Raw genomic sequence first — 26,797 nt, 5'->3', positions numbered from 1 at the left:
ACATTAGTCGAATCAGCCAGAACGATGTTGCATGCTGCAAATTTACCAGAGAACTTGTAGGGCAAGGCAATCATGACAGCTGTGTATGTTCTATATCGAACGGGCCCATTATCAGTTGAGGGGACAACGCCTTATGAAGCATGGTGTGGGAAGAAAGCTTACGTGAAACATCTTCAAGGCTTTGGAACAGAATGTTTTGTGCATGTTCCGAGTGTGTGAAACCAACTATTCAACAACTGCAAGTTCACTCGAAGAAGAAGGACAGAGATACAGTTTCAGAGACAGATCAAAATTGAAGCCTCCTGTGAAACTTGCTGATTGTGCTCTTCTGACATGTGTTGCAGAACCTACTAAGTGCAAGGAAGCGGTGACATGCAAGGCTTCTCATCAATGGGTCAAGGCAATGGATGAGGAAATAAAGACTCTTGGTCGGTCCAGTGTTCTGGTGTAGTAAACGGCAAAAACGTGTAGCTTTGTCAACTACAGAATTTGAGTTGATTGCTGCAGATTGCTGCAAGTTTGGCTGTAGGGGAAGCAGTGTGGCTCAAGAGAATATTAGAAGCTGTAAGGATACATGAGCAGCAGTTTTCTTGTCTGAGTAAAGTGTCATTTTTTAAGGGAAGAAAAAAGCTTGCAGCATTTTTGAAATCGTTATTTCATTGTGTTTGACACACTATTTTAATTGCACAACAACTGCCTGTGTGTAATATAAATTATCAACTCAGTTCACTATAACCTACACTTTACCTTCCTAATCTAACCTAACTTCAAAACACTTAATACAGTCACGAATCCGCATAAGCCCGACTTGCCTTCCACACATGCCTAAATAAAATCATTCTGAAATAAGTTAGTCAGTGCCGTGTTGTTTCTTAGATGTTTGTAGCACATGTACTTTTGACTGACTTATTTTTATTCTCTTCCCTTCAATTTCATATTTTCATTTCAGGTTTAGTATAGTTCTACAAGTAACAGTTAGTTAGTCCGTTCCAAAATTCCGTAATAATGCGGCAAGCAGTAGCAGACTAGAATAGAAGGTAGATAAAGGAAATCAAAACGACAAATTATCTTAAGTTACCTTAGTTAATATTCGTGGCCTCGGAGACATTTTTGCACTGTTATTTCCTGATAAAAAGTGAGTCTTCTACTTTAATTACTTACAATTAACGTAATATATCAAGTATCTGGAGAGAACATTTCATAGGCTTATAAATAGGTTAGGTCAAAAAAACAAAGTACCGGTAAATAAAACTTAAAACAGCCGTAACTCCGTTAATATTTGAGAGCGCAGAAAAATTTTGGCACCATTATTTTCAGCTAAAAATCTAGTTTCTAGTGATATATAAATCTATATAGGTTCCCATGGTCACGTTCGTCGCAATAAATACCAAGTGTGGAATTGTGTAAAATTGGTGTATATTGAGGTTTTGGAGGAACTGTTGTTAGGGTCGGTTTTATTAAATTTCAGTCAATATTTGGGACTGGAATTGCTTTTCCCCCAATTACTATCCTCCAAAACTTTATTTTATACACTTTTTACACAATTTCACACTTCAGGAAGTGTTTTTAAGCTGTGGTCTGGGTTCTAAATTTTTACCAAAAAATCTAACATCCAGGCCGTCTTTGTATTAAATAAGCGAAGGTTGCTATGTCATCCATGGTGATTTCTAGAACACGATATAGCCCAATCGAAATCAAATACCGAAACTTATCACATCACTAAGAGAGCGGATACACTTCCATATCTGTTGGCACAAACAACTGAATGAGTAATATTGTTTAGTTTGATATATCGTTTGGTTAGGTAGGTTAGGTTAACCTTACCTAACTAACCAAACGATATATATCGAATAATCGATATATCGATCGATATTTTCATTCGGTTGTTTGTGCCAACAGATATGGAAGTGTACCCATTTATTAACTGAAACTGTCTTCCAGTCGTAGTCGCGAAACTTGTGCCCCATGAATGAAAACGGCATGAAAAATTATGCGCTATTTGTGCCTCGACATGTGCCTGCGACTTGTAGTAACTTAATGGAAATGTAGCTTTAGTGGGGGCGGCCAGCTAAAATCTCTTGACCCTCCGAGTGTCCCTAGTTTTGGCCTTAATGTTTGCCTATTTTTTGCGCATTTGCAAGGTTTTATTAAAACGGATCTGAGAAGCTTAAAAACAATGTTAATTATACTGTTCTATATACCATTTTGTTTGGAAAATCATGGGCTTCAATGTTATACATAAAACATAAGGAACATTTGTTTCAAAAACTTTTTAGGTAAAAAAAAAATATTTTGGAAAATTTAAAAAAAAAATAAGTTTGCGCTCAATGAAATTGCATAAATTATAGGCCTATAAATATTTGAAAATTGCCACTTTGTTCTAAATTTTATGAGGATTACAAATATATAATAATATAAGGAAGCAGATTTGCAAATAAATAAGTTATGGGCAAAAAACAGATTTCAGTACATAGCGTTTAGCTAAGAATGCATAGCCTAACCATAGCTAGGAATCTGGCTGATAATTTATATCAATATCACTAGTACCTACTTCTTCAGGATCATCAACCAGCCCTTCAAAATCACTTTAATCTTCTTATAATGCACCACGTATATCACTACTTTTGATTTTTAACACTAAAACAATGATAAACGTAATAAAACACATCAGTCATCGGTGCGAGGTTAACCAAGCTGTTTACAAATACGCACGTCAGCTGTCTACTACAATTATGATCGGCTTGAGAAAAAAAAGCGCTTAGACAAGCGCTCTGACAGACTTCGGGAGAAAGCTTAGAATATGCCAAATAAAACGATACCTAACTCGATCCAGTTCAATCCGATTTTGTCAGTCATAGAGCCTTCGCCGTAAACAGTGTTTGTGAGTCGAAAAATCGACACAAAACACTACACAAAGTGTGTTATGTGATTTTTCGACACATAACACTAGGAGGGTTAAACAGTACCATAAGGCAACCCTATTAGAGATATGTGAGCATTTTAACCCCTATATTGTATTATCTTCTCCCCTAAACTAATGCTTGATTTATTTTTACCAAAAACCTTCCTATTTCACATGGTAAATATTTATCAAAAACAAAGTATTTTGAAATTAATTACTAGAAACAATGAACTTACCTTCCCCAATTTCTTGCCATTCATTAGTGAACTTCCTTTTACTAACAGAGTTTTCATTTAAAACGCCAGCATTTAAACTTAGCCCTACCAATTGAAGGGCTAACAAAGCACAGATAAGCTTACTAATTTCCTTAACTTGTGCTCCCATAGTAGGCTTTTTGCCTACAAAACAGTAAATTAAGAATATTGTTTAAGTAAGTTAGCCTAAGTAATTACCAAGTTAATGCTTGTCTGTCACCATCAGATGCTAAATAATAATTTAATACAAATAGTCAACAATAATTAATAGAATACTGTAACGCGGTTGAAGGTTTACTGACTTTAACAGACGACACGAACGACATGAAATGAAAAAGATTGACATGACGATGACGACATGACACATCTTCTGCTTCTGACTCAAACCATAGACCACAGACTAGCCGACAAGACGTGGACCACTGAGCTATAATTCTAACTGGAGGTAGCACTGAATGTCAAAGATGCGTGTCGCCAGCCGCCATGTTTGCGTGAGGTGTGAGTTATAAAGAAGCCATGTTATTGGATGAAAAAACTCACTGCTATACAGACCTAGTTATAGAAGCCATGTCATTGGTTAAAAAAACTCACTGCTATACAGTGTGTCCACAGCTTGTACAATTGTACAAGATCTAGTACATTTTGATATTTTCTTGTACCCTAGTACATTGTTCACTGAATCTTGTACATTTTCCCTCAAAATCTGTTTTTATAAAAATTGAAAAATACATGCAGTTTGGGGGATTTTAAAGTTTATAAATAACAGTTGGTAACTCCGGATTTTCATCTCTTGGTTGAATTGTAAAGACCATACTATGTAATTTTATAAAAATAAATTAATTACCGGCTTAAATAAAATAAATGAATGAGCAATAATGTACTACCATCCTTAGTGGATTTTTCATTCTTATGGAACAGCTGAAGCCAATTTTATTGTTATTTCTGCCCGGTGAACTGTATAGAGGTGATGTTTTGTTTATAATTTTTTCTTGTCATTCCAGTTAGTTTCTTTTAAAACTTCGTTTAACAATTAAAAAAAAATTATCTTATCATAAACAATAGCTTGTCTCCTAGTTATATAGTCACACAGTATAGCCATAGACTAACCAACACAAGTAGACTTCTCATCCCATTGTAAATTTTGAAGCTTGTTTTTCATATCTAGTTCATGTACGCCACACTGGGCGCTAGTGTCGACGAAATTTTGTTTCTATTATTTTAGGGTTAATTTCTTGATTTGTGCTTTACTGTTTGGTTAAATAACTAGGGGACAATGTATTGTTTATGATTATATCGTATTATTTGGTTAAACGAGGTTTTAAATGACTGTATTAACGGGAAACAAATTGTAAACAAAACACGACCTCTACATAAACCGTACAGAACTAACAATAAAATTGTCTTCAGCTGTTCCATTAGAATGAGAAATCTACTAAGGGAGTATGTTTTATCTATGGTATAGCGCAAATAATGAAATCAACCCTAAAATAAAATAATAGAAACGGAATTTCGACGATACTAGCGGTCAGTGTCACCGGACATGAACTAGACACGAAAAACGAGCTTCAAAATTTACAATGTGATGAGAAGTCTACTTGTGTTATGAAAAAAGTCAGAATTCTGCATTTAAAGTCAGAATATAACTCTAGTAGGTGTTCACTTCTGAGATTAAAGTCAAATTTATCAAAAGGGCGTTCCTCTCTATCAAAAAATTACAACTATAAGTTTTATGTTAAAAAGTGAAGGCGAGAGGAGACCTGATTAATTTATGGTTGTATTTCTATGGGAGCGTGTCAAGGTGCCACCACAACAAGGATAAAAACGTCAAAAAAACTTTGGTTATTCCAAGGCCACACTAAAAAAACGTTATTCTCTTGTATAACACAGACAGAGAGCCAAAAAATAGCATTACTCTATCTTTTGTGAGATCTTGTACCTACAGTAGGGAATCTTGTACATTTTTCAGGGAAATTTAGTACCAAAAAGTGGTACCCCTGTGGACACACTGCTGCTATACCAACCTAACAAAATCAGCGACACGCTCTTGACAGACTTCTGCCATGACAGTGCTACCTCCAGTTATAATTTTAGCTCAGTGACGTGGACACACTGAGCTAAAATTATAACGTGGACAATATTATCATGTTTGGCTCTGTCGACGTTGAATCATAGATAAAACCATAGACTAACCAACACAAAACCATATAAAACCATAGATAAAACATACGCCCTTAGTTGAATCATAGATAAAATACCCCCGCCGCAGCAAACCTGCCGTCTAAGCGAATTTCCATTTGTCTTAATTGATTTTCAATTAAATATATTTTAATAACATTAGGTTTAACGAGTACCTAGGTTTGCTGCTACAAGGAAACTAATAAAGTGTGTTTTTTTGTAAAATATTGATAGCTTAGTACAAAATAAATAAATTTGATCAAAATACAAAATATATCCATAAACAAGCAAACTACAACATTTGACAATATTCTCCATAAGAATAACATGGGAATTTTAAATTTTCTCCGTTACTATTAACCGAACAAAAATACTTTTAATATACTAAATTAATTGTTTTTTTAAGCTCTTTAAAAAGATCTAAAGAGAAATTGGGAAAATTTGTGTTTTGAGGGTAAAAAGTGAGAAAAACCAATTTTTACCCCATAAAACCCCCCGTAAAGCCCCGTTCCCATGGTCCGATCATGCTGGTTCGCGAACTCATTCAAGTTTATCCCGCTTTACACCTTTAAACCAAATTTCATCAAAATCGGACAAAAATTACTCAAGTTATCGCGTTCACGGACGTATATATACATATATATAAATTTGAACAAATGGTGTTTTTGGCCTCTGGGGACATCAAAATGAAAAAGTAAATCGGTCCCGGGTCTAGGTCTTACCGTGCCACCTACGGTAATAGCTACTTCCCTATAGGGAAATTCGCTAACATACTCCCTTAGTAGATTTCTCATCCTTATGGAACAGCTTAAGACAATTTTATTGTTAGTTCATGTACGGTTTATGTAGAGGTCGTGTTTTGTTTACAATTTGTTTCCATTTAAAACCTCGTTTAACCAAATAATACGATCTAATCATAAACAATAACTTGTCCCCTAGTTATAAAACCAAACAGTAAAGCACAAATCAAGAAATTAACCCTAAAATAATGGAAACAAAGTTTCATCGACACTAGCGCCTTTGTGTCACGTACATGAACTAGACACGAAAAACGTGCTTCAAAATTTACAATGGGATGAGAAGTCTTGGTTGAATCTAGATCGAAGTTGCGTACGATCATAGCTTATAGACCATGAGCCACCAATATGAAACCCTCCCCCCCCCGTGGGAATTTATGACTTATACTTTTTTTGTTGGTATTACCATGGTATTACCTACCAGATTAAGAATTCAGTTCTTTGCCTCTTTTAAATTACAGCGTATTCCGGAAAATAAAGAAAAACTGTTAAATTTAAAAACTGTTTTATTTAAATTACATAAGGGTAGCCTGCGTTAATTACTGGTGAAATATTTTTTTATGGACTTCTTCAGTATGTATTCAAAGGCTTCAAATGAAAATAAAAAAAGTTAATAAAATACCCCCGCTGCAGCAAACCTGCAGGCAATGCGGATTTCAAATTGGCCTGATACAGTAATTATTTACCTATTTTGCCTGAAGGTCTTGTAGTTAACACTCGATTAACACTCGATTAACACTCGATGCGCATTTCGCCACTCAGTGCGGCATCTTCATAGAGTATCTTCTTAAACACTACTGTTACAATGTACATATTTACAATATATTTTCCAATCACTAACCGGTCACATTCGCGGTCGCGGTTTCCCGGCGGCGACACGAGCGGCGGGGTACATTTCGTTCCGCACTGTTGACGTGATGGACTTGTACTCATGTCACTCACGTGTGAGAGTCAAAATTTATCAATCTTGTCACGACCATAACGGACGTTTAAATGAATATTAAAAATAGTTAATATTTTTTTTATAACTATGTTTCGCTATAAATTAATTTACTTTTATGACCATTATACAATATTAAGGTCACTAAACTTTTGGTATATTTGGTCTTTCCAGAAAAAAATAAAAAACTCAAAAAATTGAAAAAAAGCCAATAAAATCTTTTTAAGTTTGTATAACTCCGAAAAAACTTACCTGAGACCCGAAAAATCGTTATGTTTGTATAAAGGTGTGCTTCTTTTGTGTATAAAACATTGAAATATGATGATATTTTAATTTTTGAAATTTTTATGATAGAAATCATAAACGTGATGGTCAGGGACAAGCGGTACGGTTGTATTGTTTTATTTACTCTGAGGTAAAACTAATATTGGTTTAGTTGCGGACTACATAGCCAGTGTACGCATACCTAGCTCAGTATAAAATTTAGTTTATATAGTTTAAGTGTAATGAAGAATTTTATAAAAAGAACAAAATAATATGAATGTAAACAATAATTTACATACAATTGAATTGAACAAGAACATGTGTTCAAAGGGAAAAATATACCAAAATCTATATAAATAAAATTACAGTTTTATCTGTACATTGCTTAGAATCATGCAGTTTTTGGTTATTTTACGTTTCATAGCCTAAGAAAGCCGAAAATGTCTTATCTCAATTTCTGTCTGTTTGTCCATTCTGTGGTTCCGTCTGTAACGCCAGCAAAATGTCATTTTACGCGGCCTACTCCTAGAAAACTAGAGTACCGATCAAGGTTCTAATCATTGTTCTGTATTAACTGGAATGGTGAGAGTGTCTTTGGCTATAAAAACATGGCCTTGCTTCTTTGAAAACAAAATAACGAACCATCAAAAACCCAACTTTGTTCGATTTTTGTCAAATTTTATCCCAATGTTTACTATTACTTTTATGAAATAATGATCAGCTGTTTGGATTAGTTCTCACTTCTATAGCTGTCACTGATGTTTACATTAAAAGTTGTTTACAAATACCGCAACCATTTCCGATCAAGTTTTGTTAGCACATCCAAACCAAGTGAGATTAAAAACGTGTGCCTTACTTATCCGGTTTAATTAATCGCAAGTGCAACGATTGTTCTTGAGTTTTGATAACCGGGGAAAATACTGCGAATCAGTGTTGTATAGTGTTGCGAAACTTGCATTTTTTTATCATCGTCACCAATAGCTTACAAAAAAGGTTTCCAAATCATTGATGGCGCTTCAAGGACAGTTGTGTAAAGTGCAAAGTAAAAAATCACAACTGCAGTGGGTGGTCGTGGATGTTGCTGCGATCTTGGAAAATCTTTCTGATTTCGCTGTGATCGTAACAGAGGTTTAACATACAGATGTAGCTAAACTCGCTTTTCCAATGTGTCACTTTGGTTTCTACTTACAGTACTTACATTTCGACAACGATATCGGTACTTTTCCTACTTAAGAAGTAAAACACAAACGTCCAAAACCCCAGATTTGTGCGTTTTTTGTCACATTTCCTCCGAATATTTGCTAGATATATGCCGATTATCGTTTAGAGATTACGTAATCTTTTAAATAAGAAACCTTTGTTTGGATAAAGGTGGTTTCTTCAAACTGTCATTAATTTTTTAGCAAACCATAGTGAGTGTTTTAAAGCTTTACATTGTTAACGTTACATGTTACATGTTTTGTGGCCTGTGTATTTATTTATTTGCCCACGGATTAACACCTATAATACAGTTTGATTAGAAGGACAGTTTAAAATGGTTGTAAGTACTATAATAGTTCTTTTCTTAAATGTAAACGTTGGTTTTTGGTACTGCTACTTTTCCTTAGAACCGGTGGTAGAATTAAGAATCATTTTTACGTACAAAAACATCACTATTTACAACTATAGTTATCGTTAGTGCTGCACCTTATTTCTTATTAAATTTAATTGATGTCTTACTGTATAATTTTTGCATTTTCTGTCTGGACTCCAAAATGTTAGTTTATGTATAAAGATGATAAAGAATTAGTGAAAGATTTTTTTAGTAAACCATCATGAATTTTTAAAGCTTGGGGTTGATAACGTATCAATGTTTTGTGGACTGTGTATTTATTTACTTATTTATATATTTGCCAACGGATTTACACACCAATTTTACAGTTTGATTAGGCCTAAACACGATTATCATAAAATTTGATGACACTATCAAAACTTTCAAATAATTATTTTGTTTGTGATCCCCTAATTCAATTTTTTATTTGTGTGTGTGTCTGTTGGTAACGCCTTAATGTCCTTATTTCTAAGTGTTTCGTGGAAAAGACATGAGTGCCTTTGTTAATGAAAATTTCAACCCGAATAAAGTGAATTAGTGAGTCGGTGGCTCCGTCGGTAGCGTCCATTAGTGGAATAGATCAATACAAAAATTGTATAATGATACGTATTGATATCTATAGGTATTTGGGCCAATACACATCAATACATATCAATACAAGTAAATAGGATCCGAGTCATTAGCTTAATTGAACATAATTTGTAGCTTGTAAAAACAATTTTTAATTTGTTTCATTTAGAACATTGAACACATTGAATCACATCTACTATGCACTAAAAATAAAATAAAAATGAAAAAGTAATAAAATTTTTGGCAAAAAGCTCTTGAAGTTCCCGTGATTTGAACCGGGGACTACAGAATGGTAGCCGGTTGTCTAAGCCATTACGCCACGGACGAATCATGTCTGACTAAGTAATGATAGCCATTTTGAATGCGAGAAGCTGTGTTAGGCCTCATAATTTAACTTGAAAAAGATTGTTCAATATCATTTGAGTCATTTCAAGCATGCACCTATATGCTTTAACATGTTTCAAAACTGTTTTATTACCAGTTCAAACTGTTTTCTTGCTACTTGGGTGATGTGAATAGTGTCAATACAATTTATTTTTATTGATTTCTAGGAATAAGGAATTCAATAATGAATTTGTGAGTGATTTTTATCCCTAACAATAACCCAATAAGAAAAAAATTTGTTAAAAGTTGTCGAAAGCTGTATTACAATTGTTGTATAACAATTTTAAAACATTTTGATTTAAACTTCATTACAACAATGTTGATATAAGATTGAAACAATTTAAAAAATGTTTAACAATAAGTTTTTTGCAGTTGAAAAAAATAAGTTTCAATACGAGCTGTAACTGTTTTACAACAATTTTAAAATTGTGTTACAATCAGTTTTTTGAAGTTTAAGAAAATTAGTTTTAATACAAGTTGTAAACTGTTTTACAACAATTTTAAAATTGTTTAGCAATCAGTTTTTGGCAGTTTAAAAAATAAGATTTAATACAGTACAAGTTGTAACTGTCTTACAACAATTTTAAAATGATATATTTTTAAATTATATTGAGTTTTAGGTACCTCAGCTAACGTCTATGACCTAAAACTAGAGTTTTTCCTTTTTTTCAAAAAATAACATTTTTATTACTGTTTATTTAACCACTTTACATTGATATTTTGTATAATCCATAATGCTCATATGTGATACATTTTAGAGATATTTTGAGTTTTATTTACCCGTATTGATGTATATTGATTTATATTTACATCTAACATATTTAAAAAATATTCTCTATTGATATCAATGAACGATTTATTTGCTCTAATGATCTATATTGATATATTTTATGTTTATAGATGTCTAGTGATATGTATTGACTAAGTTTTCAGTGATGTCTATTTGTTTGTATTTACTTGTAATGATATCCATGAACATTCACTATCGATTGTCTATTGATATCACTAAGCATCTAGTGATATCAATAGATTTTTTCTATTGATTTCTATTGATATGTCTTTTCCACTAGGGTCGCGGACTTCGGGCCCAAGGCAGCGATGTCGTGGGTTCGGATCCTGGTCACTGCCACTCAAATTTATCAGTACAGTTCACCTTTGGACTGTGCCGCCTTGCTTTGCTGTAAACGTTCCACGCACGGGCGGTTAGTCTATGTGGACAGGCAAATGCAAGGGATATGCCAACGTTGGCCCAACGGAAACTGGTATTCGTTGGCCCTACAAAGGAAAGAATCGTTGGGCCTTCGTTGGGTTTAAGTATAAAACATTCTAAAACGAATTTTAACGAATTGATTTATTTAAAGGTACATAAATGTTATGGCAGCAGAATATAAGACAAATATTGTAAAAATTTGGATCTATAATAAATGTAGTCAGATGATGTTGTGATACTAGATACAGTGGAGAACACCTGCTTAACATATAATAATTATTATATACACTATACGGTAATTAATTTTTTTTAACAATATTCTTTAACTTATTTAAGCAAATTTTTAATATTTATAGGGAAACGATCAATTAATTATATAACCATCAATTATAACAGTAGCCTACTAATCTAATGGTAATTAAATAATCTATATTCAAATACTAGTATCCTCTCCAACTACCAGAAAAACAATTCAACTACTTGAGCCCTAAACAGATTAACAGAATCATATTATACTGTAGCATCAAAAATATTTTAAGTATTGTGACAGCATTGTACCTGTCGGCTACTCTTTCACCACTTGAAAACACTCATAATCAACAAGCAAATTTAGCTCAAAAGGTAAGGCGTGAGGCTCACAAGGTGAAGGTACCGGGTTCGAGACCCGTTCCGGCCAAATAATTTTATCTCTTTTTTATGAACTATTTAATCAATTTACTCAACTCATAATTATGCTTTTCATACAAAATCTTTATTATTTTGTGTTTTTTTATGTTTAGGCCCAATGGGATGGTTAATTGGCCCTTCCGCAAAAATTTGTTGGTTGGCCAACCGTAAGACCAATGCTACTCAGCTTACATCGAGACTGTTGATTCATCTATAAAAGCCAATATTCGTGCCTTCTGGAGTTATGTGAATTCTACCAAGAAACTGCCCTCCCTGCCGTCAAGAATGAAGTTGGATGTTGAAGTTGCTGATTGTCACCAGGATATCTCCAATCTTTTTGCCAAATTTGTCGCCTCCGTTTATAAGTCTCCGTCATCTACCCCACCAGATTATGAGCTAAATGCAATCACCTCAATCTCGTCATGTTATGTTAGCTGTTCGGAGGTGGAGGATGAGCTGAATTCACTTGATACAAGCAAAGGTGCTGGACCCGACGACATATCACCACTGGTCTTGAGGTTCTGTAGCAGTGTTTTATCACCTCATATCACCATATATTTCAACTCGCTCATGGCTGCTGGTGTCTTTCCCTCAAATCTTAAGAATGGTTATGTAACACCAATTTTTAAGTCCGGATCTCCTGCTGATGTCAAGAACTATCGCCCTATTGTTATTCAGTCCACATTGGCAAAGATTTTTGAATCGCTTGTGCTGAAGAGATTGTCATTCGCTCTGAAGAGTGTGATTAATGCAGAACAACATGGTTTTATGAAGGGACGCTCAACCACTACGAACCTCTTGTCCTTCCAGAGTAATGTTACTACAGCCTTCTTAAATTCCCACCAGATTGACGCTGTGTACACGGATTTCTCCAAGGCCTTTGACCGAGTTAGCCACAAACATTTGGTTGCTAAACTTAGGGAATGGGCACACGGGAGGGACTAAGGCTAAAGGTGTAGTGACGTCATATCTCTAGTGGCTAATGTCTACTCTTGAGGCAACACGACTACCGTAACGAAACGTTGTGTTTCAGCGGCGTTCGTGGCATACTTAGTAGCGTTCCGATTTGGTGTTCAGGAGGTCCCGGGTTCGAATCCCGCTGGTAGTATTAATTTTTTGTCAATAAATTTTTCATATCAGCAAGTTTGGTTGGTTAGGTTAGGTTATGACAGTTTAATTTTATGATACTAAATTTTAAAATTAATTTTATAATTAATTAAAAATTATAAGTAATCATTAATTAGATTTTTATCTGATACAGTTTTTATATTATCAGCAAGTCTGGTTAGTTAGGTTATGTTATGACAGTTTTATTTTAAAAATTAAAAATTTATTTTATAATTTTAAAACAATATTTTATAATTAAACATTTAATTTTATAACTAAAAATAAAAAAAAAATAATTTTTTTCAACTTAGCGGTTCTAGTGGCGAACGCTGTACAAGATATATTAGCCTTAGTCCCTCCCGTGTGCCCCACCGCTAAACTTAGAGCCATTGGAATAAATGGACCCCTCTTAATGTGGTTAGAGAGCTACCTCCAGGATCGGTTTCTTCAGGTGCGAGTGGCTGGCTCTTTGTCTCAACCGTTTCCTGCTATTTCCGGGGTTCCTCAGGGATCGCTTCTGGGCCCGGCCTTGTTCACCATATTCATCAATGATTTGGTTCAGCATTTGGGTTCAAATGTACTGCTTTTTGCTGATGATGCCAAGATCTTCAGAGAGATTTCTCATGTGAGTGACTGCGAGGCTCTACAGAATAGTATTGATTTACTGTCAGTATGGTGCCAGATGAATGAAATGTCTTTGAATGTCTCAAAGTGCTCGGTGGTAACATTCACCAGATCTAATAATCCTATTATTCATCTGTATAAACTTGCAGATCAGCAGCTTCAACGTTCTTCAAAGGTCAAAGACTTAGGCATCATACTCTCTCCTGACCTCAATCCTCAAGAGCACATTAACTATATTTGCAAGAAGGCCAACTCAGCACTCAATTTCATCACCAGGGTCAGTCATGACAGATTTTCAGTATCGGCACTGGTAACTCTTTATATCCATCTTGTCAGACCCATACTTGAATTTTCTTCCACAGTTTGGAATCCGTACCAGTCTGGTCAGATTGCCAGGCTGGAAAACACTCAAAGCCGTTTTGTTCGCCTGGTTGGTCTACGTTTGGGGATGCAATACCGTGCTGTTCCTGTTCATGATCTGCAACTCCAGTTGAACCTGTTGCCTCTTTCTACCAGACGTGAGGTTAATGATGTCTTGTTCTTGAAGAAGTTGGTCACATCCTCCAGTGATGCTCCCGACCTGCTCTTGGAACTAGACTTCCGCACTTCACGTAGCCTTCGCCATACCCAGCTGTTTGCGAGGCGGCAGTACTCAACACAGTACATGTACCACAGTGCACTTCCTCGTCTGCAACGTCTGGCAAACAACCTACCTGGTCAATTGGATCTGTTCAGCATGAACAATGAAACGTCCAAGAAAAAAACTTGTTAGCAGCATGCATTCCTCATACATTGAATAATTTTTTTTCTTGTCCGTGTTATGCTTTATTGTTACATATCTATTTATATTGTTATTTATTATATTTTGTATATTCATTTCCTATTTATACTGTTGTTGCTTGTCACATCGTTATATCTATATCTTGTTATCTATATCTTGTTACATTTTATATCTTGTTATGTCTTAAATCCTTTTCTTATATCTTTTTATGTCCTTCATCTTGTTATATCTTAATCTTTTTGTTGTCTATTGTTAATCTATTTATTGATTACTTCAAACTGGCTTAATTTGTTTCAAAAATGTCTATTTTTAAATTAAGTCATAATGCTTTGTCATATTTATGTATTGGTTTGACCGTTGGTATGAATAAATAAATAAAAGACCGAGTGCCAAAAACATGCCGTTGGCCAACGATCGACAGAAACGTTGGGCCAACGATTTACCAACGATTTTGCTACTTGGGTATTACAGTAAATATATTAGATTCTACAAACAATGGCTTACAGCGCAAGCACCAAAATAGGCCCAATGGGATGGTTGGCCCTTCCGCAAAAATTTGTTGGTTGGCCAACCGTAAGACTGAGTGCCAAAAACATGCCGTTGGCCAACGATCGACAGAAACGTTGGGCCAACGATTTGCCAACGATTTTTGCTACTTGGGTATTACAGTAAATATATTAGATTCTACAAACAATGGCTTACAGCGCAAGCACCAAAAAGCACCATGTGGATTTCTTGTCTACACCAATATATGACCATGGATTTATTTTCGTTTTGGCGAGGTGGCCGTGGCCGTGCCGAGCCTCAGCCAGCGAAGAGCGATCCAGTACTCAGTAGTATTTATATATCGATAGTTAAATGTTGACATGTTGGTACCGCATGGTGGAAAGACAAGACACCACCATGGTGATACCGTAGGTTACATTATAGCTTTGACTATTGGATACTAATAGCCAAAGATCATCTGGTTACATCTATTGATTTTATTTAAGAAAGTACCTGGGGACCGAGCTTTGCTCGGGGAAAATCATTAGTCCACTCTGAAAAAGCAGTCTTAGTACTGTATTGGAGACACATAGATCCATTCCCAAACTCCACACGGCTCGCCTTTACTACGTCCTACACCAATTCCTACGTCATGGACCTGTTTCCCTCCATTTCCATAGCACTTAGGATTGTAGATACCTTAATCTAATCGTTATTAACAGTTCCCACACTCCGGACAGCTCGTCTTTACTACGTCCTACACCATTTCCTACGTCATTGACCTGTTTCCCTCCCTTCCCATAGCATTTCAGAATTGCAGATACCTTAATCTAATCGTCATAAACAGTTCCCACACTACGGACAGCTCGCCTTGACTACTTCCTTCGCCACTTCCTACGTCGCGGACCTGTTTTCCTCCCTTCCCATAGCATTTTAGGATTATAGATACCTTAATCTAATCGTCATAAACAGTTCCCACACTCCGGACAGCTCGCCTTTGACTACATCCTTCACCACTTCCTACGTCGCGGACCTGTTTTCCTCCCTTCCCATAGCATTTTAGGATTGTAGAAACCTTAATCTAATCGTCATAAACAGTTCCCACACTCCGGACTACTCGCCTTGACTACTTCCTTCACCACTTCCTACGTCGCGGACCTGTTTTCCCCCCTTTCCATAGCATTTTTGGATTGCAAATACTTTAATCTAATCATCATAAACAGTTCCAAAATTCCGGCTACTCGCCTTGACTACTTCCTTCACCACTTCCTACGTCGCCGACCTGTTTTCCTCCCTTTCCATAGCATTTTTGGATTGCAAATACCTTAATCCAATCATCATAAACAGTTCCCACGCTCCAGACAGCTCACCTTGACTACTTCCTTCACCACTTCCTTCGTCACGGACCTGTTTCCCTCCCTTCCCATAGCATTTTAGGATTGCCCATACCCTTATCTAATCGTCATAAACAGTTCCCACGCTCCGGACTACTCGCCTTGACTACTTCCTTCACCACTTCCTACGTTGCGGACCTGTTTTCCTCCCTTCCCATAGCATTTTAGGATTGTAGAAACCTTAATCTAATCGTCATAAACAGTTCCCACACTCCGGACAGCTCGCCTTGACTACTTCCTTCACCACTTCCTACGTCACGGACCTGTTTCCCTCCCTTCCCATAGCATTTTAGGATTGCCCATACCTTTATCTAATCGTCATAAACAGTTCCCACACTCTGGACAGCTCGCCTTGACTACTTCCTTAACACCTTCCTACGTCGTGGACCTGTTTTCCTTCCTTCCCATAGCATTTTAGGATTGCAGATACCTTAATCTAATCGTCATAAACAGTTCTCACACTCCGGACAGCTCGCCTTGACTACTTCCTTCACCACTTCCTGTTTCCCTCCCTTCCCATAGCATTTTAGGATTGCAGATACCCTGATCTTATCGTAATAAACAGTCCCCACACTCCGGACTGCTCGCCTTGACTACTTCCTTAACACCTTCCTTCGTCACGGACCTGTTTCCCTCCCTTCCCATAGCATTTTAGGATTGCCCATACCCTTATCTAATCGTCATGAACAGTTCCCACGCTCCGGACTACTCGCCTTGACTACTTCCTTCACCACTTCCTACGTCACGGACCTGATTCCCTCCCTTTCCATAGCATTTTAGGATTGCCCATACCCTTATCTAATCGTCATAAACAGATCCCAGACTTCTCACTGCTACCCTTGACTACAATGTATCGAGTAATCTTCAGTATAATCTTTGCTAAATGATGTTTTTTTTGTACTGTATTTGTAATTTGCTAGTATACTGTGGGTAGTTGGCTTATTATGAACACATGCTACAACTTCAAGTCTTTTGTTTACTTTTTCCTTGTTATTTAATTCAGCCAACAAGGTTACCTAGCAACCCATAAGACTAATGTTAAAAAAATGTCATTTTCAATTTCATTTTTCTACGTAATTAGATTTTTGTTGGCAGTTCTAACTGCAGTAAACTCGTTTTTAGGCCAGAATTAAACTATTTACAACATTTGAAGAAAATCGTCGGAACCGTTTTCGAGATCTTTGTGCAAGCAAGCATACATACATACATACAAGCAAACATTGCTCGTATTAGAGTATAGGATTTGTTTAAATTCAATGTTTATACTGTACTGGATCATGGTGGAAGGAAAAAACGTTTTTTCCTTCCACCATGGTACTGGATTATAGGGGGGAAAAATATTTCAGGAAACGGGAAGAAGAACTATCCAACCCACTAGTCACTCTAGTCAGTAAGAGCCAATACCATCAAAGTTTATCTCTGCTCTACTCCTCTCAATCACTCTCTCTCAAATCCACTCTCTCTCCCCACCCCAGTCCAGTCTCTCCTTCCTTCCTTATCCTTCCTTGCTTCCAAGTTCTTCGCCATTACATCTACAATATTAGAGGCCGGTCCCTGAATTTGAAGATCGTAGTTATCCATTGAAGTACAGAAAATCAACATGACTGAGGATTATTTTTGGGGTAAATTATTATTTTCACACTATTCTTATCAATGTTATTGTTAATAGAGGCTTTACATTATTTAATGTGAGGCGTAGGCCTAGGTGGAGAAGAGTCCCTTGGTCTACTCACTGGTTTCTTTGTAAATTGAGGCGGTTGACAATTTGTGACCGCGTTAATGTCTTAATAACGCAAACCTTTTATTATTTTGTCTGATTCAACGTGATGCAATCACAGTAAACAAAGATGACTCAGTTTAATTTACCTGATACTTAAACCAGCCTCTTAAGTATAAAATTAGGCGGGAACATGGGGTTTAGGGGTTAGCCTAGGTTAAGACCTGTGTTTCGAAATTTTAGAACGGTTTTGAGATAGCTTTTTTTATCTTATTTTATAGAATCAAGTATCATATTTCTGTATGCTAACTTATAGGTACGGTACATAAACTTAAGTGAAGAGATTTAACTTATCCCTCCCACGGTTCTCTAGGCCTATTTTGACCCTTCACCATTTTTTGGCGGTTTTGCGGACTTATAAAGAAAAATTCATGTCATAGGCCTATATAAAAATCATAGTAACTATAATAGGCCTAAATATAATTTTACTCTAAATTAAATTGTCGGTAATTATTTGGTAAGTTAGGGTAGAGTGGGGGAATTGGGACCCATGTTTTTATTTTTTTCAATTATATTTTTATTGACAGAAAAAATCAAAATATGAGCCTGCACAAGGTTTCCAACTGTAATTTGTCTTCTTATCACATTGTTTTTCATTTTTTTAAATACATTTTACTATGAAAAAAAAAAATAAATATTAATTTGGAACCCAATTACCCCACATGGGGTAATTGCTTATAAACGATATAACCTATGCTTATAAACCCATAAGCACCTAATATTAATTTGTGGGGGTAATAGGGTTCTGAAAATGAAAACATAATAAACAAAATGCAACATACTTTTATTGAAAAAATTTTTTTTTTAGGACAGAACGGTTCAAACTATTTTTTCCAAAACATTACACTTTTTTCTAAATAAAATGGGAAAAACTTCTTCCCATGTCGAACTTCTTCTCTGGTCATATGCAAACTTTCCGGAATTTTGCTTTTTCAGCCGAAATAATTTCTAATAAATGGTTGTTATCAGTCCAATTATAAGTTAAAACAGGCCAATTATGGGCTTAGCTCACTCTTTTAGGCCCTATTTTTTTATCAAGTGGTTGTAAAATAAATTTTTCACCTTTCTGTACATCTGTGATTCCAAACCGATGTAACCACGCGATGAGACTGGTTCCCTATTACTCCATGCTGGGGTAATTGGGACCTACTTCAAAATTCTGTTTTTACACATAATACATGATAATCACCACTGCAGCCACATTTAATTATTGATTAATTATATGTGGGATTAATTATAATATTAATATTAATTATATGTGGGATAGAAAAATATGGGTCCCATTTCCCCACACCGGGGTAATTGGGACCCATTTTTTTTTAAATTTATAAAATTAATTTATAATATTTTAAAAATTTTAAAGCCCTAACAAACTATTGCTTAAACCTTAAATGTGTCAAAAAATACATTTTGGTATGGTTATTAATTCATATAATATATAAAAAATAGCTCGAAATACTACCACGCTGAAGTTTTGCCATATGTTTAACATTCGGGAAAAAACACGGCTTAATTTTTTTTATTTTTTTTTATACATTAAACACAAGATTACAATTATCCAATAATTTTTGATGAAACCCCTTTAGAATGCCTAAACTTTAACGTATTTACAATTTTGTTAAAAAAATAAATAATACAAAATTTAAAAATTTTAAAAAATAGCTCCCAATTACCCCCGGGTCCCAATTCCCCCACTCTACCCTATGTCTACAACGCGATATTATGTACTTTTTTTATGTCTGCTTACAGTATTTTTCACGCTGAATCCAAAAATGCAATCAGTTTTTGTCGGAGAGATTCCTAAATGACCGTACAGTCAAATAATTAATATTAAGCTTCAGTTTTGTTGTAATATTCACATATTTGTGGTATGGACGAGTCCAAGTTCTAGTGGCGACTAACACTTAAAGGGGAGGAAGGATTGTGGAGTGGAAACAGCTGTCAGTTGTTTACATTCGATACTAACAGACAAAACCACACACGACGCCATGAGAGCAAAATCATAGTTACAATATGCAATACCGGTAACTAGATTTTTAAAAGAAAATGGACTTTGGTGGTGTTTAGAAAATACAATAACTCAACTACGATACATAAACTATTAATCACATCAACATAAATTATAGAACAAAATAAAATTTATTCACGTAAAATATCAGTAATAGAAGCAAGGCCACTGCCGACATGATCATCGTCCTCATTCCAATCCTGAACCATTGACTAATGCCTCAACGTCTGTTAATGAACGTGCCATCTATATATATATACCGTAAGTAATACGCTAAGCCGATTTTTGTGAACAGAACTTCTCCCTCATTTTTGGACCGATTTTGATGATTAAAATGTCAAAAGAATTGCCCTGATCTGTAGTTTTGCAAAGTGTTTTTCGTTTTTTGATATCTTTATTAGTTTGGGCAGGATCTTCCATCAAAGTTGGATTTTCTCCCATAAGAATAAAATGGGGGCATCTAAAAATTTAATTGGAAACTTTTTCTCCACTAATTTGAGAGAACGGCTGGGCGTAGAAACTTGGTAGGGGTGTCAAAAGAAAGTTCTTGGTCTGTAGATGGGTTATCAAAAGAAAAACGAAGTAAATTCCCTTAGGGCTCTGCCCCAGAAGCCTTTAAAGATCCCTCTACAGATTTGTTTACATTTTGGCCATGTGGATAATACTTTTTAATGAAACAGCTGTTCATTTGTAAATTGTATTTTAAACAAGACACATTAATTGGGAGTTACTGAATTGTCCAAAAGAAGCATTTGCAATGTTATTTTCTGATTTTAAAATTAATTTTTTCTGTATCATGTTATGTTTTGCAATATATACCATGACGAAATCATTAAAAATCCTTTTATCACAGTAACTCTTAAAATTATTTCTTATTGACCTTATAATCTATTTTACGGGTTGGGGACTGCCCTTTTCACAATTTTTGTCTTTATTTTTATCATATTGTTCTAGGCAGATCATCATAGGTTCATGAGATTATTGTCATACATGTTTTCAATCATTGGAAAAATATTAAATTGCGTAATACAATACAAAATAATAGCCTACAAGTGCAGAAGGGCACGGTGCCTATTTGAGCCGTTTCCATATTTTGTTAATTTAATAGTAGTTTACAGCAACTGGATAAAACATTTTACAATATTTATGTAGAAATATTTGCATGATAAATAAATTCATTAAGCTGGAAAACTGCAATATACTGCAGACATTTCAGAGAGGTTACTTCGATGTATTCATTCAGCTTAGTGAAAACATAATATAGATATGTACCTATACAAATAAGAACTTGAATTCTTAGAGAGCATTTGAATGTTATTAGACTAACGAAAAGGGTTGTGCATGTTTACTAGCGCTACTCTGCAACAAAAACCATTTAATTTATCTCCAAAATATATATTCTTAAATTGCACTGATCAGCAGCAAAAAAAAATCTATGTAACTTACCCATATGTTATTGAAAATAACACAACATTTTGGCTGTAAATATGGCCCAATGAGTAAATAATATTTAAGCAGCTACTGTCATGACAGAAAGGTCATCATCCTTTATAAGATACGTTGATTAACAATGCATGTAAACGTCAATATTTACGTAACAGCAAATTTACAGTATTTTTGCTTTTTTGAAATGTCCCATTGCTATGTCATTTGCATTATTTGTTGTCAATGAAGCCGCATATAAATGAGGAGGCCCCTAACAGTTTAAGAATAAAAGCCAACTTCACTTCAAGTATATTCCACTACACCTCACATTTCGTAGAGAGATTATAATGACAACTTTATATAATTGATATAGCTGAGACAACTAACTGACATCCCCCATGTCAAGGAATTCCAGCTTTAACAGTAACCCCACAACAAATTTCTCAAACCGGGATAGAGGGTTATTCAATAGCACAGAAGTACTTACACTGTAATGGATATCTCCCTTTGAAGTTAGAACGTGTCTTCCCAACAAACAGATATTTTTTCAAATAAAATCATAGACTAATCTGCAATACACTGATGAAATCACGGAAGTGTTTGTGAATGTGTATGATTACAAAAGATCCACCAATACGATTTTAATACTATTTAAAGTTTAATCCAAACGATGAGATACCAGATAATATACTAATAACTCCGATGACGTACAGTATGGGAGATATTTTATTCATTGAATGATCAACCATATTTGGTAACTATCATTACTGTTTTTACACTTATTAATCTTAAAACAATGCTAAATGCTCAAAATATGTACAATTCCACTCAATTTATCGCAGTTAGATGAATTAGCGTAATCCTTGAAAATAACCGTCGATTTCGACGGGTTTCACCTAGTAGTTCATAATCCCATAGTACATAATCCCATTGTGTCTAAAAGTGAAAACGTGCCACAGTGCATAATTTTATGTATCAGCAACTAATAAATGAAGTTACATAATCTAATCTAATCGAACCTAACCTAACCCAACCCAACCCAACCTTAATAGTAATGTTTAAATCACATTTTATGTCAGAAAAGGCATGCGAGGAAGATAGGTCGGACTTTATGCGGATTCGTGACTGTATTAAGTCCTTTGAAGTGATGTTAGATTAGGTAAGTTAAAGGTTAGGTTATAATGAACCGACTCATTAATTTATGCAACTTCCAGACTGTTTTTGCACAATTGAAATAGGCTAGTGGGTGAAACACAATGAAATAAAAATATCGTTGTTTCATTGTGTTTCAACCACTATTTAATTGTGCAAAAACAGTTTGGAAGTAGCATAAATTAATGAGTCGGTTCATTATAACCTAACCTTTACCTTCCTAATCTAACCTCACTTCAAAACACTTAATACAGTCACGAATCCGCATAAAACCCGACCTACCTTCCTCACATGCCTTAATAAGAACTGATTATATCTGGTTTCGAAATGAATTGATTTCATTCCACATTACGTCGAATACAAACAGCTGTTTGCTCTCCTCCTCACTCAGTCAGTACTCAGTCCACATACGGACCCGTCCAGACCACGCCATATTGCCATCAGTATACCTCAATTAACCTTAGATTCGTAATGTTGACCTTCGTTTTACGATCATTTAGGAATCTCTCCGACAAAAACTGATTGCATTTTTGGATTCAGCGTGAAAAATACTGTAAGTAGACATCAAAAAAGTACATAATATCGCGTTGTTGATATTTCAAATATTTGAATATTGAAATGATATTCAAATATAAGTTTTAGGCCTAAAAAAAGAAAAAAAATTAACCTTCCGGCTGCCATGTAGCCTAGACCTAGCCTATGTACTGTGGAGTGCCGGGCCATTTTTGGTCTTTTTGCAAGTTTTTATTAACCCTAGCAGTGGCCGATCGTCGTCTGGTGACGATCTGACGTTGATGCTTAGAATGGCCATAGTCGTCTGGTGACGATGTGGGCCGACATTTTTTTGGCGGTAAATAAAACATGTATAATCAACTCAGATGAAAATAATATATATACCATTCGAAAGACCACATTCTGAACTTACATTTTATTACATAAACAAACCCTGTAGCAGGTATTTAACAATGTCACGGCAATTAGTAATCAAATGAATTTTTGGCGCGGCACGACTTTTGCAGCCGACACTTGGGAACTGGCAAAACACGTCTTGTTTGGCATTACCCTGCTCGGATAATTTTCGTCGTGGGATGTTGCGGGTGGTACCACTGAATAGCCATTGATTTTATCTTCATTGTGGTAGTAATATTTAGAACAAAATATTGATTGCACAACCGGTACGATTTTATGAAAACAGCTGTTTTCGAAATTTTTAACAAATGGCCAATGGTTGTCAGGTGACGATGTGGAAAATACGAATTACATACAGTGTAATTTATTATTACTAGTCATATAGTATGTCATTTTGAAGAGGAAGAAATATAGATTCAGAGAGTGGCAGCCCTGCACTCAGGGTTATTTCTGTATGCTCGCATGTAGACGACGGAAGTGAGTCGTTACTGCTACAGTCTGTCAGCTGTCTTGTATTCGCCATTGTTTGTTTGTGTTGTTGCCGGTAATAGGCCCTAGTGTTCGTTCTCGTGTTATCCACGATTTATTACTAAATACGTTATTAGTTCGTAGTGTTAGTGTTAGTGAAGTTTGTGTGTGTGGATAACAGTAATCTTCATGCATTAAATATTACTGAATTGTGTGAAATAGTGTTCATAAAAGGTTGTATTTTGTTAGCATCATGTCCTAAAATGACGATTCTGACATTCAGAGATTATTGTACGAAACGGACCTTAGTTCGCCATGCTATATATGCTATATAATTATATACCCAAGGTGTTATACATTTTTATAAAGGTAAATGAATACACTACAACATGTTTATAATGGTTTGGGGGTAAAAAACTTTCTAAAAAAGTTATAGCCTATACTAAATACTGTATTTTGTTAGCATCATGTCCAAAAATGACGATTCTGACATTCGAGAGGTGCTATATATGCTATATAATGATTTACCCAAGGTGTTATACATTTTTATAAAGGTAAATGAATACACTACAACATGTTTATATTGGTTTGGGTGTAAAAAATTGGGTAAAAAATTTTTATAGGCTACTAAATACTGTACACTCCATTTTCTCGAAATGCGCAAAAAATTCAAAACGTTCTCAAATTGATACATAATCATAGGTGAAAATAACTTTTTACCATCATACTTATGACTTTTTTGGATTCCTTACTTCATTAGCTTTACAAATATGTAGGCTACATATCATCAGCCTACATAATGTTTCACAACACAAACACTGTAGGCTATAGTTTACACTTATTTGTGGTTTTGCGGTTATTATGTCCATATTACGTAGGTCCTACCTACAAAAAAAAAATATTTCTAACATGTTTATAAATTTTTATGTAGGTAATTGAATACACTACAAGATTATTATGTTGGTTTGAAGTAAAAAAATTTGGTACAAAAGTTGTAGGCCTATACTAAATACTGTGAATTTTTTTTCTCGAGAAATCGCTAAAATATAAAAACATTATTTTAAATGCGTATGTTTATAGGTAAAAAATTATTTTTACCATAAACTTTATGACTTTTTTTGATTCCTTACTTCATTAGCTTTACAAACATGTATATATCATTATTAGTATACACATATATTATACAACTTTTTACAACATAAACTAACACTGTACGGTTTTCAATTTTTTCGGTTCTCCGTTTGTCATTATATTTCGCCCCAAAAACTTATAAAAAAAAATATTTTCCTAACATGTTATATATTTCTATGTAGGGAATTAGATTGTCTACAAAATGTATATAATGAATTTCCCATAAAAATCCGTAGAAAAAAAAATAACGAGGCCGCTTTTGAAATTTCAAAAAAACAAATTCAAATTTTTTTATTTTTTTCACTTAACCGATAAAGTACACTATCTAAATCATTATGATATTACTATTTCTAGATTCTCCTGTTCTTTCCGAACAAAATGAATATGAGGTTGGCTAGGTTTACTTGTACGGTTGAATTTTTACGAATTTTCAAAAAAAGGTCTGCAAAATCGCCAAAATGGGTTGGCCATTCCCCACTTCTAACATTGGCCACTGCTAGGGTTAAAATCACATTGTTCCTATAGAATTGTTGTAAAGTATGATATAACTTAACATAGGCCTATTGTATATTGGTTGCCATCAATGCCATTCCAATTTTCTTTAGCCAATGAAGCAGCTACATAGGCCTATTTAAAGCTATCTTAGTCGAGTTTACGGAACTTAAACTCATAATCGTTAAGCCAAGGTAGAATAGAAGTGATACTCACCGAGCAGCCAACAACATCCAGTAGGTACCACAGCTAAATGATCCGCCACCAATGGGTCAACAACACAAGCTCTAGCCTCCCAGTCACAGCGGTTAGATGCAACGGAATCAAGACAGTTGGGTCCTCTTGTTGGCTCGAGACACTTCCAATATAGGCCTAGGCTAGTCTGTAACTCCTCATGAGATACGTGAGTTGCCTCTGTTGTGGGGTGTTACGGTTGAGAGGGACATTAAAATCACCACCGACATATAAATATGAGTCATGATAAAAACGCATAACTTAATAAAATTCAAACAGTCTTCCAGGAAGGTTAAAAAATTTTCAAAGTCACCATTGTCTGATCTATAGACCGGTAGAACTAGAGCAGGCCTAGCACTGTTAATAGGGTGAGAAAGCCGCAAGCCAACAACCTCCAGGTCAAATTCCACATTAAAAGTTTTAAGATCAATAGGTACAGCCTTTAATTCAGGTTCAGCATAGATTGCTACACCCCCATGAATGTGTAAGGTCCGACATTGCGCACTCAAGACGTAAATGTCCTATTTCATGATTAAAGTCAAGCTCATTTTCAGCCAACCAATGTTCCGACAGACACAGTATCTGGGTTTTGTTTTCACCAACAAACATTTGTAGGCTACCATATTAAATTTTGTCCTAAGACATTGTGCCGTGCATTAACAAAAACAGTTTTGAGAGTTGGGCCTGTAGATAGGCCATCACTAAACAAAGCACCCTCACTAGTCCTAGGCCTAGATCAGTACTTTTGTCAAGACCTGTTAACATTGAGTCCTTGGTGGGCGAGTCCACCTCCGTTTCCCTAAAAAACGGTTATTGGGAGTAAAGAGGCGAAAGTCATCAAGCTTTCTTAGATTGCTCATAGCATATAACACAATAAATATGGGATACAAAAAACATTGAAACCTGAACCGCCAACAATATAAGACAGATATACAATACAGAAAATGCAATGACATAATTTGAAACCAAGTAGGGACTAGTGATAAAAAATGTATGCAAACAACAATGCTTGTGGTTTTGTCAATTGAAAGATAAAATATCCATAAAAAAGGGTTT

At 35.2% G+C, this 26,797-nt stretch overlaps 2 protein-coding genes across 3 annotated transcripts in view; one reads left to right on the top strand and one right to left on the bottom strand.

Annotated features, from left to right (window-relative positions):
• Positions 1-3,510, bottom strand: part of LOC128983584 (nucleotide exchange factor SIL1) — a 161,565-nt gene extending 158,055 nt beyond the window's left edge. Inside the window, exon 1 of one of the 2 annotated variants that reach the window (XM_054402918.1) lies at positions 3,139-3,510. In XM_054402918.1, the coding sequence (XP_054258893.1) occupies positions 3,139-3,286 (148 nt within the window). In that variant the 5' untranslated portion in view covers positions 3,287-3,510. The remainder of the gene's footprint in view (positions 1-3,138) is intronic. The other variant, XM_054402917.1, reaches the window with a different exon arrangement.
• A 14,105-nt stretch (positions 3,511-17,615) lies between these two features.
• LOC128983579 (nucleoplasmin-like protein ANO39) overlaps positions 17,616-26,797 on the top strand; it is an 87,915-nt gene continuing 78,733 nt past the window's right edge. Inside the window, exon 1 of the mRNA XM_054402915.1 lies at positions 17,616-17,767. Within this exon, the coding sequence (XP_054258890.1) occupies positions 17,746-17,767 (22 nt within the window). The 5' untranslated portion in view covers positions 17,616-17,745. The remainder of the gene's footprint in view (positions 17,768-26,797) is intronic.

This window comes from Macrosteles quadrilineatus, unplaced genomic scaffold (assembly GCF_028750875.1).
Source record: "Macrosteles quadrilineatus isolate MER2022 unplaced genomic scaffold, UCM_ALF_1.0 Scaffold_1__1_contigs__length_201487025, whole genome shotgun sequence".
Lineage (NCBI taxonomy): Eukaryota > Metazoa > Arthropoda > Insecta > Hemiptera > Cicadellidae > Macrosteles > Macrosteles quadrilineatus.
The sequence above is the reverse complement of the archived record's forward strand: the minus strand, read 5'-3'. Positions and strand labels throughout refer to the sequence as shown.